The sequence below is a fragment of the Brassica oleracea genome, chromosome C4 (assembly GCF_000695525.1).
Source record: "Brassica oleracea var. oleracea cultivar TO1000 chromosome C4, BOL, whole genome shotgun sequence".
Classification (NCBI taxonomy): domain Eukaryota; kingdom Viridiplantae; phylum Streptophyta; class Magnoliopsida; order Brassicales; family Brassicaceae; genus Brassica; species Brassica oleracea.
This window is the reverse complement of record NC_027751.1, coordinates 37,428,638-37,441,864: the sequence shown is the minus strand read 5'-3', so window position 1 is coordinate 37,441,864 and position 13,227 is coordinate 37,428,638. Positions and strand designations below refer to the sequence as shown.

Genomic DNA, 13,227 nt, shown 5'->3' with positions numbered 1-13,227 from the left:
TCTAAATAATGATAAAGATAAAATAAATAATAGTTGGATCATACTTTTATCAATGGGTCACACTGCTATTTTAATAGAATAGATCATTTAAATTTTTACTAAAAACCAAATGAAGTCAAATTCTAAATTGAACACACCCTTTAAAATTTTGGTTCAGTTTTTATTTTAAGATTATCTTTTAGTTATATAATTTTAAATTTTAAAGCGCAGTACGTACCTTTTGCTTTGGGCTAGTTTACTCTGTAACATTAAATGTGTTCACTTACCGGATCGGACATATAAAAAAACATAGTACTTTTATTTGAGTAACTCTCATAGATTCTCGTGGATGGAGTACAAGCACAAAACAAACTTTGGCAGCTTTGAAAGCGCGGTAACCCAAAGATTCGAATCTTAAATATAAGATTAGGGGGACATATAATCTCAAAACACACAAAAATGTTCACAAAATATTAATCCCTTAACGGCTGTGTTTTTTCTCCTTTCCTCTGTTTTCTACTATTTATCTATTTCCGATGTCTAATAACAAGCAAACTTCAAGATCTAATTTGTCAAGACAAAAAATGGTCCTAGTTGAGGAGCTCTCCTACGTACCAACATCACATGGAGAAGACGATGATGTATCCTCTTATGATGATGATGACGATTCATTAACCCCATCTATAGTCTTCGACCAAATCATGGGACCCACAGTGATGCTTGCATCCCACGAGCACCCTTTCTACATACACGGTAGCAGCAACGGTCACTGCGACGGATGTCCAGAACGTAGAGACAACGGTTTCTTTGGCTACAGCTGCCCTACCTGCGACTTGACCGTCCACAAAGAATGTGCTGAGTCATCGCCAGAGATTAACCATCCTTCTCACCAGAGACATCCTCTCACGCTCTTCAAACATGGCCTACCACTAGCTGCCGCAGACGATAAGTGTCGTCTATGTGGAGAAAAGCTTGGAAAATTAGTATACCATTGCTCCATATGTGATTTCAGCATAGATCTTTATTGTGCGCGAAATCCGCTTGAGTTAGTCGTTCACTACCCCAAAGGTCATGAACATATCCTCACTCTCATGCCAAGGCTCATACGCTTCACTTGCAATGCATGTGGTCTTGAATCCGACCGATCTCCTTACGTTTGTCCTCAGTGTGATTTCATGATCCATGAAGACTGTATCTACTTGCCGCGCGTCATAAGCATTATACGTCATAGACATCGCATCTCTCGCACTTATTTTCTCGGCTCTGGAGATTGGACTTGTGGAGTTTGTCGAAGAAGAGTTGACGGGAGATATGGGGCGTATTGCTGCTCTATTTGTCCAGACTACGCGGTTCATTCAAAATGCGCCACGAGAAGTGATGTGTGGGATGGGCGAGAGCTTGAGGACGAGCCAGAAGAAAATGATGAATGCGAAGAGCCCTTTTGGGTTGTGACTGACGGGGTGATAAATCACTTTAGCCATCGAGAACACGATCTACGACTTGAGGATGGTCTTGCTAATATCCATGGCGAGCACACTCGTTGTAAAGCATGCGTTCGTCCTGTCTATTCTAACTCATTCTACAACTGTATGCATTGTGATGATTTCGTTCTGCATGAAACATGTGCTAACCTTCCTCGAAAGCAACGACATGTGCTTCACAATCATCAACTTACTTTGTACAATGATGATAGCATAGTCATGGACTTCCCAAGTACTCGTGGAATATTCTTATGCTCTGCTTGCGACCGACTATGCAGTGGTTTCAGGTATGAATGTTGCAATATCAAGTTAGATGTACGATGCGGTTCAATATCCGAACCATTCTTCTACGAATGCCATCCGCATCCTCTGTTCCAAACTTCAATAGGTAGCAAGATATGTGTGGTTTGCAAGCAAGAGTCGGTTTATGTTCTTTCTTGTATGGACTGCGATTTTGTTTTAGATTTCAAGTGTGCTACCTTACCAAATAGGGTAAGGTACAAATACGATAAGAAGCCTCTCAGTTTATGCTACGATGGAGACAAGGACGTGACAGGTAGCTACTGGTGCGAGATATGCGAGGGAGAAATGGATCAAAAGATAATGTTCTACACTTGCGAAAGTTATGGCTCGACTATTGATATTCACTGCGTACTCGGAGACTTCAGGTATGTGAAGCCTCGACTGCAGTTTGAGTTCAATGGAAAAAAATGGAAAGTGGCTTTAAATGGTATAAATCGACCAGGATGTTACAAGTGTGGCTTTCGTTGCAAAGGACCTTTTGTTGCAGTAAGGGTAGGCTATGATAATGGTGTTGTTTGTTCTCTTTCATGTTTATGGAAAGGAGATACTTTCGAATTTATAAGAAGAATAGACTAAATGATATTCTCTATTGGCAGATAGTCTACATTTGTATGCAATGTGACAATGATTCTTCAAAAGTTTTAATCTGTTTGCTCTTCTTGGTTTTCTTTGGCCACAAGCAATAATATAATCGGCTAAAACAATACTGACCACATTTAGAGGTTGATTGAACCTCTAGTTATCATCTCTAGTTATGATACGCAAATATTGCATTAATCTGTTGTAGGCTTGTAGCATATGCAAATCGCTGAATTTATGGATTGTAGCACTTATGGTTGATATAGGTTCTGCCTGGGATAAAGTTAGAAACCAAAGTGGAGCCTCATGGATACTCCGTAACAGAGATGGCAAAGAATGATTACCTGGTAGGAGATCTTTCACTGGAATCAATTGCAAGGTTGGTCTATTGAAAGTATGAAGAGTCTCCATCTCAATGTTATCATTTTCGCAAGTGATGATCATGATATGATTGGTGCCATTTCTAAACCAGCAGCTTGGCCTTCTCTCAAGTTTTATTCATCTAAATCTCTATCCATGCTGCAAAAAATTTTGGATTGGAGTGGAGCTAATCTCATCAGAATGTAAAAGGAGCTAAGCTTTGCTAAAAGCGTGATCAAGGAGGATCGATTTCAATCATACATTGCAGTGGGATTTCCATCTTGGCTTAGTCACCTATTTTGTTAGGTTTTTGTTATCAGATATTTGTCTATCTCTTTTGATTGAAGTAGATCCTTGTAAAAACTGTCATGTTCCATCTTATAATGAAGTAATAGTGTTTTACAACTGTGTGCTGTTCTAAACTTCTAAAAAATAAAAAATTGATTTCCTTGAATCGTTGCAAAAAAGTTTGAAGATAAAGTATAACACATTGTTTTCATTATTAATTATACTACTAGATATTGACCTGAGCTTTCCTTTTCCTTGTTTTCGAAATTAAATAATTTTTTTAAATGAATTTATATATAAGATAATGTATAGGTTGGAGTACATTTATCCGGAGCCGGGAACGTAACCGTACCAAACTGAAAAAAAAAACTAAAACCAAACTGAAGTGAATTTCATAAATAACCGAGCATATCATATATAATTCCAACCCAAAAAATTAAAACCGAACCAAGAAACAAATGGGTACCTTAAATATTAAATTTTTAAAAACCAAATATCCTAGAAGTACTATTTATAAACCGAATTACCCGAATATATTTATATTCAAAATATCAAAATTATCTTAATTATCCAATATTTTTATCTGAACAACCCGATATTTAAACTGAAAATTCCAAAGTATCTGATATTTTTATCAATAAATCCGTAATTATCTGAAATACCATAATCGAACTAGAACTGAATTGGACCCAATTTTTTTCATATTAGCCAGTTCCCAACTTTGTTACTGAACTGAACAAAAAAAAACCATAATAACCCAACTGAAACCAAACTTTGTAAATATCTGAACGGTTTCTAATTTTAACAACCAAAACACCAAAAACCAAAATACCCGAACCGAAACCGAATGCTGATGACTAATTTTCCATCTACATTTAAATGGTGCAAAGAAAGCAATCTATTTTTAAAAAAAATTATTTAACTTATTTTAGTGAGTTATATATGTCGTTTATAGATGAATTAAGATATAAGCAGTGCGTTTATATCCGATTGGATCCGTGGTCGAACCGACAAATTTGGTGGCCATATATAATCTGGACTCACTTATGATCTTTATGTAGCACTCGATCAGAGGTTCTACCAACTGTTATGTTTCCACAAATTTCAAATTGACGAAAATCTATTAATTAAAAATTCGCGAAAACGCAAAAATCCACCACTAACCAGTGAACCAACACTGGTTGACCTAGCAAAACTCCAGAAAATATTATAATATTTTCTTAAAATTAATTAAAATTCTCATCTAATTTATAATAGTACATAAAACTTAATAAACTATTTTATTTTCATATAAAATAAATTCATTGTATTTAAGTTATGCATTTTAATTTATAGGTTTTGTAATTATCAATACTTTAGAATTTCAATGTAAATAATTTATTTATTTTGTTTAAAATCATACAATAGTTTAGACATATTAATAAAAATAAATTTATGATTGCTCGGATGAGATTTTTTAATGGTTCATAGGTTCATATGAAGTGAATTAAATTAATGGTATGTATAGTCATTAATGATAATTTTGTTTTTTTTTTGTAAATTTAGTGGTATTTTTGAGAAAATTGACATTTTAATTAAAGTAGGAAAGATATTTTTATGTTTTAATAATATAGATATAGATGGTTAAGATAAAAAATATCAAACTTGATTTACACGGTTTACAAAAGAATATACGAATTTTAAAACAATAATAGTTTTCCTTTATTTTGAATGGGTAATCATAATCTTATATATTAAAATATAAGTCACAATTTTGATTCATGTGTGATTTTTTTAAAAATAGACCAAATGGACATATTCTTAGAAAGTCATGTTACATTTAATCTATAATTTTATCATTTAAATATTAGACTTACCAGAAATTTTTATTGGGCTATCAATAATTGAATTTAATCAATAGATGATTCATTAGATTTATGGATAATATAAATTAAATAGATATAATTTAATGTTGTAATATTATACCTCCATATGTTAATTTTTTTTTATATTTGTCGATGTTAACTTTTAAAATTATAAAGATTCTTTTCTAAATAACAAAAATCGTATTATCTAACGGTGATTAATATTTACTACCTTAAATCAATTAAAACAAATTTAACATTATATAATTTATTTTAAAAATTAAACAAAAACTAAATTTTAATTATTTACTCGATAATATAAATCTATGAAGCGAAAAGTTTAATTTTTTTTAACTTTCTAAATTTGTGAAATGTTACAATATCTTTGAATATGACAATAAAATAATATTTCACTAATCTTTATATATATAGTTACGATTTTAATAATGAAATAATAATCCAAATATATATATATATATATATATGAAAAGATACAAATACATGTAAAAATTTGAAACAATCTATTCAATGAAAAAAATATACCGTAAACTTATTATGTTTTAAAAATTGATATACACATATATATTATAATATATACCAATTTAGTATTGAAAAAAAAAAAATGTTTATATAAAAATAATTGAAAACAAAAGTCCGCGCCGTTGCGCGGATCGAGATCTAGTTAGTTAGTTAATATAAGAGATTTAGATCTGATACAATCAATATATTAGCATATAATCAAGAATAAATAGCATTTGAAAGATTGAAAGGAATATGCAGATTTTGTTAGTAAGAAAGAAATATCTATCTTATTAAAGTAGAAGTACAATTTAGATATGTTTGGAAACATGAATATTAGTAAAAAAATGAATAAAAAGTTGTTTAGAAACATTGATAGCAATATATTAATTTAATATTTTTTAATTAACTTCCTAAATTTAAATATACTACACGAATGGGCCTATATAAAAAACAAACATACACGAATAGGCCTGTAATTTTGTAATATCTTTAGATATGTTTTTGTGTTGGTCCAATGTTAATCAAACAAGAAACATGACATACATACAAAATGTAGACGTGAGATTAAAGTGCAAACCAAGTCATGGACACCTAAAACTATAACTGTTCATAAGAGTATTATTTCATACAAACTCAAAACTATATAAATTCATTAGATTTATGTATAAACCAGATATACAATACTAGAAATAGAATTCCCAAGATACAAACCTTATCTTTTTATGGACTATCAAACCGGTCATTGTTATATTGATTATCCAACTGATAAAATAATTTGAAATGTCATCGATTTTACCGCTCACCTTAAAAAATTTACTACAATGTTTATGTCTCACAACATTTTACGGACGTCCCTATTACATGACACAGTGATAAAATAATAGTTTAAACAATAAATAAAAGTAGTTAAAATTGAACCGTTAAACCGTTTTCTAAAGTTTGTATATACTGTAAAATATCCGTGCCAGGCCCGGCACAAAACATATATTGGCCCAGTGCATAATTAAAATTTTAGGGCCTTTTCTTGCACAAATAAAAAATTTAAGGCCTTTTCTTGCAAGAAATCAAGACTCTAGAGCCTTCATGTATAAAAGAAATTTGCAAAAAAATTGTGGGGTCCTGTGCAATTGCTCCCTCAGTACACGTCAAAAGTCGGCACTGCCCCGAGTCGTACGGGTCGAAAGATCTAGTTTTTAGTTAATTTCATAGCTTAAAATAGGAATTGTATTTGGTAAGTTCTTTATTGTAGGCATCCACAAATAAGTTCAGTTAAATATCAATCTAATCTATTAAAAGTGAACTACAAATGAAAATTAACCCCCACTTCACTTCTAATATTACAAGTTTATGTCACTGATCTTTTAATTAATAACTATTTCTATATTTAAGCACTCATTAATTAATACAGTATCAATATTTAAAATAAAAAAATCTGCACTTGCCTAATTTATTGAATATTCTTTCTCTATATACTATCAAATAAATAGATACATGTCGATTTAATCATAAATTCCAATTACATTTAAAACCAATATTTCACACAGCTATTTATAAGGAACTAATCTTTTTTCTTGAAAAAACTCTATTTGCTTATCAAATTAGACTTGCACGATTTTTTTATTAATTATGTTAGCACATGTTTGTTATTATTATATCATAATTGCCCATTTATATTACTTGTGTGATTAGGTAGATTTAGTACAATGGATTGATATAAAGCCCCAAAATTTATATAATTTAAAACAATAAAGCAATTGACCTATTTTATCTAATATAGTTTAAAATGTAATATATTGCACAAAGTGGTTATTTTTAAGAAAATATATATAATAAATGTGTATAATTTTATAACAAAATATCATCTAATACCCCTATTTATATAATCTATTAACAACTAAAAATGTATATTGGAAATAAAAATGAATTATCATAATAAATAAATGATATATAAACAAACAAATAAATGATAATTCACCATTATTGTTATATATATATATATGTACAAACAACTAAAACAAATGACAATTCAAAAAAAAATAATAAACTTGATTCATATAAACTATAAAATTATTTTAAACATTTATTAAATATTGGTAAGTGGTAAAAATATATACGATCGATCAATCATATTTGCAATTTGTTTAACAACAATTTTAAAATATACCCGCACAGGCGTGCGGATCAGAACCTAGTAATGTATTATTATTTTAGCTATATTAGGTTCAGATTACTGACAACCGTGGTTATACAAACCAAGTTTCTGTGAACATTTTGATATGAAAATCTGTTACATATAATCAGATCCAATCTACCCACAATTGCATCCTAGACAAACCGGCATGACAATTTAATGGAATACTTAAAACTGTGAACAAATGGCAATTTTATGGTATAGGTTTCACATATATGGTTTATAACCAAGCAGTATCATGTGTGGCGGCAGTAAACCGAGTTAAAAGATCACGGGAATACATGATGTTTAGTTTAGTTTAGTTAGTCAATTAAATTAGTGTGGTTTGGTTATGTATTAGTAACGGTTTAGTTTTGTGGTGTATGTACATCAAACTGAAAAGCGAATTAAATTGGTTAACAAAACACGTGATGTTTAGTTTAGGCTAGTGGCAAAAAATCAAGTCATGACTTCTTTTATGTGTGACTTTTTAATTTGGACCATCACTTAAAAATCTTATTAAATGTATTTTGTTAAGACTAATAATACATAAATCTTTAAAATACTTTAATCATAATATCTTTTGATATCTTTTCATTTAAAATATAAATATATCTTATATATTAAAATAGAAGTCATGACTTCCTTCATGTGTGATTTTTTAATTTGGACCATCACTTAGAAATCTTATTAAATGTATTTTGTTAAGACTAATAATACATAAAATTTTTAAATACTTTAATCATAATATCTTTTGATATATTTTCATTTTAATTTAAAATTTTAACAAATCTGTTTTAAAAAAGTTTTACAAGATCTTCATTTTTGAAATCATATTTAAATACTTATACTAATTTCAAAATTAATTTGAAATATTATTATACATTAATATATTATGTTATCGTTTATAAAATGAAAATAAAACATTCTATAATATTTTATCTATTATATAATCATAATCAATCATATTAAAAAAAATTAATATATTGAGGTAAATATAATAAAATTGTATTAAAATTATAAAACTATAAATTTTATTTTCGTAAGTATAAAATATATATGTTCAAAAATAAAATCTAATACCTTGGTAAAATGGGTTAACATTAGCAAACTATATAATATATGTAAAAAAATTAACATGTATTTCTTTAAAGCTAATAATATAAAATCTTTGTAACTACTTTAATCATAATATATTTTCATTTTAAATATAATATAATATATATTATATTTTCATAATATAATATATTTTCATTTATATATTATATTTTAAAATTCTAATAAATCTGTGTAAAAATATTTTAACAATAACTTAATGTATTTTAAGTTATCATTTATAAAATGAAAAATAAATAAATTATATCCTACTTTATCTACTTTATAGTCTTGATCATGTTAAAATATAATTATTATACTTAAATAAATATGATAAAAGTATATTCAATTGATAAATTTATAAATTTTATTTTTATAAATATAAACTGTTTATTTTAAAAATATAATATGATGATAGAACGGCTTAAAATTAGCAAACTATATAATACATGTCTAAAAATTAACACATCTCAGACTTTTGTATATACAATAATATATTATCAAAATGAATAAGCATAAAAAATAATGGTAAAAAAATTCAGCTTTGAAAGACGGGTCAGAATTTAACATAAATTAAATAAAAAATAATTTTCAAATATGTTTTTTCATAAATATATTAATTTCCTTAATAACTAAATGCAAATACAATAAGATAAAAATATAATAAGAATTGAAAAATTCATACGGTTTTAACCAATTGATTAATTATAACAAGTAAATTATAAAATTATTGTATTTGAAATAGGTATATAAAAATTTAAGTATACGATTAACGTTAAAAATATATACACTTATGTTATAAAACAATAATTTATGTATAGAAAAGTGAAAACAAACACCCGTGCGGTTGCGCTGGTCAAAATCTAGTGTAATATTAAAAGTGAAGTAAGGGTTAATTTTTAAATGTACTATTGATTTTATGTTGTAAATTTATTTAGTTAACCAATTATAATATTTCGCAAATGTTTTCATTTTTTTAATGTGAAAAAATGTACACGTTTTCAGTCGATGAATGAGCGTATAGACAATTTAATAATGATTTAGATCACTGCAACAAGTAGGTTGCAAGCCTTCACATCAGCAATACAAAGTTTACGTTTTGGGTCCAAAAGTAACTGGAAAAGTGAACCATGTTCTCTACAGACCAAAAGTAAGTGTCCTAATCATGTTCTCTACAGATAAAAGAACAGTCTTCAGTGTTCAAAAATCCTAAGTTCAAAAAGAGAGAGAAGCGAAACATACTGTGGTGTGTAACGTTTTCGGTTGCATAATCAAGTAGTAGCAACGTTTTCGATTATGGCTTTTGATCAACAACAATGTCTGTGGTGTGTAGCGAGCTTGATTGTTACTTGCTGCGAAGTTTTTGTCCAGCCTTATTTTATTTATATTAACGAATCTTCCTTCGGTTTCGAATCTTTCTTCGGTTTCGAATCTTTCCAAGTCTCTGACATTAGACAGAGCCTCTGAACCAGAGCGGCTTGGCAATGGTGAGATTCTCCGATAAATTTGAAGAAACAGATGTAGACATCAATGTTAACTTACCAGCGAAATGTAAACCTGCAGAAAGAAAGCTACACATTCCATGTGCAGTAGAATACTAGAATGTCATGTAGATGATATTTCCATAGAGGTTCTGATGTAGTTCGTGATGCACATCAGAAGATGTGTCAAGACGTATGACAGGACGTCGAGTGGAGAAGTTGCTTACAAAGAGATTGTCTAAGGTGATTGCATTTGTAAGTGGAGATTGGAAAAAGAAAGAGAATATCTTGTTGAAGACAAATGATGTTTTCCATTAAGCAAAGAGGCTTTGCTTGGAGAAGAAGTGCTACTTGGAGAGAAATAGGAAGTTTCCTTATATGGGAATGAAAGTTCATTAAGGTGCATTTAATGAACTTGGAGAGCAAGTCTACGGTTTATATATATGGAGGGACGTGCCCTTATGAGAAAGAGCACACCCAGAGATTAAGTGAAAAGAGAGAGGGAGTTTTCATTAAGTGTTGAGTGTTGACCTACGGTCTGATGTGGACTTAGTTTGGTAGCGTTGGAGTTGGCGCTTTGTGTGGTGGAGTTAGCCATCGTGTGTAGCTCTTGTGAGCTTTGTGTGTGCTTGGGTGATCAAGCGTTTTGGTGTGTCCGTTGAGGTGTGGTGACCAAGTTATGCGTTGGTGTGATGTGCTCGTTGGTATATGTGGTGTGCGTCTGGTGTTGACTTACTCGGTGACGTACTTGGTGAAGTACTCGGTGACGTACTTGGTGAAGTACATGGTGATGTACCTTCAGAGACTTGGAGGTTGAAGCCTTGACTCAGGGGGAGTTTAGCAAAGATGGTTTCATTGAGGAGGTTTGGAAAGATTGCAGCTGTGTGAAGATAGTGAGCTCTGGTGCAGCCGGATGGGATCTATGCATGCGTGCTTGATTCCTAATCTTCATAGATATCTATCTAGAAAAGAGCGTGTCAGGAGGTTTGTGTCTGATGTATACGTTAGCAAATAATGATGTATTTGCATTCTTATTCTAGTGATCAATGAAATCTGGACGAGGTCCCGGGGATGTAGGAAATGAACCCCGTTAACAAATTCAGTGTGTCATTTACTTTATGCTCTATATTTCTGACTCATCCGCACTTACAATTGGTATTAGAGCGGGGCTCGATAGAGTTTACGACTAGTTCGAGTAGATCAGGATGAGTGACAGAAACTGCGTCAGAAAGTATGACAAAGTCTGCATCAAGATTGATGGAGAGAGTCAAGTTTCCTTTCAAGAAGAGTTTAGTGGCGTTCACTACTCTGGATTCTTAGTTCTGAGAAGAAGTCTGCGGCATGATCTATGTCATCTTCTGTGTCAGAGAAGAGTCTACACGTGGAGGTGATGATGATGATGGAATATTTGGTCATTATGGAGATGGTGGAATGGGTTTCTATCCTCAGTATGGAGGATGGCGATCATCTTCTTATTAGTTTTTGACCATGATGTGACTCAAAGGGGGAGATTGAAGATGGTGTTTCATGCCTGAGTTGTTGAGTTCACATGCATAGTCAAAAAGGGGGAGATTGTAGATGATATTTCTAGAGAGGTTCTGATGTAGTTCGTGATATACATCAGAAGGTGTGTCAAGACGTACGGCAGGACGTCGAGTGGAGAAGTTGCTTACAAAGAGATTGTCTAAGGTGATTGTGTATGTAAGTGGAGATTGGAAAAGGAAAGAGAATATCTTGTTGAAGACAAAAGATGTTTTCCATTGGAGAAGAAGTGTTACTTGGAGAGGAATATGAAGTTTCCTTATATGGGAATGGAAGTTCATTAAGGTGAATTTAATGAACTTGGAAAGAAAGTCTACGGTTTATATATATGGAGAGACGTGCCCTTATGAAAAAGAGAGCACCCAGAGATTAAGTGAAAAGAGAGAGAGAGTTTTCATTAAGTGTTGAGTGTTGACCTACGGTCTGACGTAGTGTCCGATGGAGTCTGATGTGGACTTAGTTTGGTAGCGTTGGAGTTGGCACTTTGTGTGGTGGAGTTAGCCATCGTGTGTAGCTCTTGTAAGCTTTGTGTGTGCTTGGGTGATCAAGCGTTTTGGTGTGTCCGTTGAGTTGTGGTGACCAAGTTGTGTGTTGGTGTGACGTGCTCGTTGGTATCTGTGGTGTGCGTCTGGTTTTGACTTACTCGGTGATGTACTTGGTTAAGTACTCGGTGACGTACTTGGTGAAGTACTCGGTGACGTACCTTCAGAGACTTGGAGGTTGAAGTCTTGACTCAGGGGGAGTTTAGCAAAGATGGTTTTATTGAGGAGGTCTGGAAAGATTGCAGCTGTGTGAAGACAGTGATTTCTGGTGCGGCCGGATGGGATATATGCATCCGTGCTTGATTCCTAATCTTCATAGATATTTATTTAGAAAAGAGCGTGTCAGGAGGTTTGTGCCTGATGTATACGTTAGCAAATAATGATTTATTTGTATTCTTGTTCTAGTGATCAATGAAATCTGGACGAAGTCCAGGGAATGTAGAAAACGAACCCCGTTAAGAAATTCAGTGTGTCATTTACTTTATGCTCTATATTTATGTCGAAGCAAGATATGCTTCATTCAAGATATGTGAGAAGGAACAGATGCGGAAACAGATGAATAAAAACGATGTAACTACGACACGGATATTTAGCGTGGTTCACCCCTAGGGCTACATCCACGGGCAAAGACAGATCTTATTATTGGAGACGATATTGAGCTTACGGAGTGCAAGCTCAGGGTTACTTCGAATACAAGATATATATAGTAACATCTCGCATCTAAAATCCTAGACTAAACGGACTCATGGGCTTAAGCCCACGATCAGATGTAACATCCATAATAACTTGATGCAACGCTCTTGATGCAACAGAGTCGGTATGATGTACGTGATGTAACATCTATCGCCTAGATGTAACATCCAGATTCAAGGCATATCAACAATTCTCCGCCTTGACTTGAATCCTCTCAATCACAGATGTACCAGATGCACTTTCAAGTGCCAGATGTACCAGATGCGTTTCTCTGCGCCAGATATACCAGATGCGCCATCAGCGCCAGATGTACAAGATGCACTTTCCAGTGCCAGATGCGCCATTAAC

At 31.9% G+C, this 13,227-nt stretch overlaps 1 protein-coding gene across 1 annotated transcript; it reads left to right on the top strand.

Moving 5' to 3' along the window:
- Positions 1–563: 563 nt before the first annotated feature.
- On the top strand, positions 564–2,339 carry LOC106338816. Its single transcript, XM_013777707.1, has one exon. It carries the CDS (start codon positions 564–566, stop codon positions 2,337–2,339), a length of 1,776 nt encoding a protein of 591 aa, XP_013633161.1.
- The last annotated feature ends 10,888 nt before the right edge of the window (positions 2,340–13,227 follow it).

Coding starts and splice junctions, on each gene's coding strand:
- LOC106338816 (XM_013777707.1), top strand. CDS start 564: ATGGTCCTAGTTGAGGAGCTCTCCTACGTACCAACATCACATGGAGAA.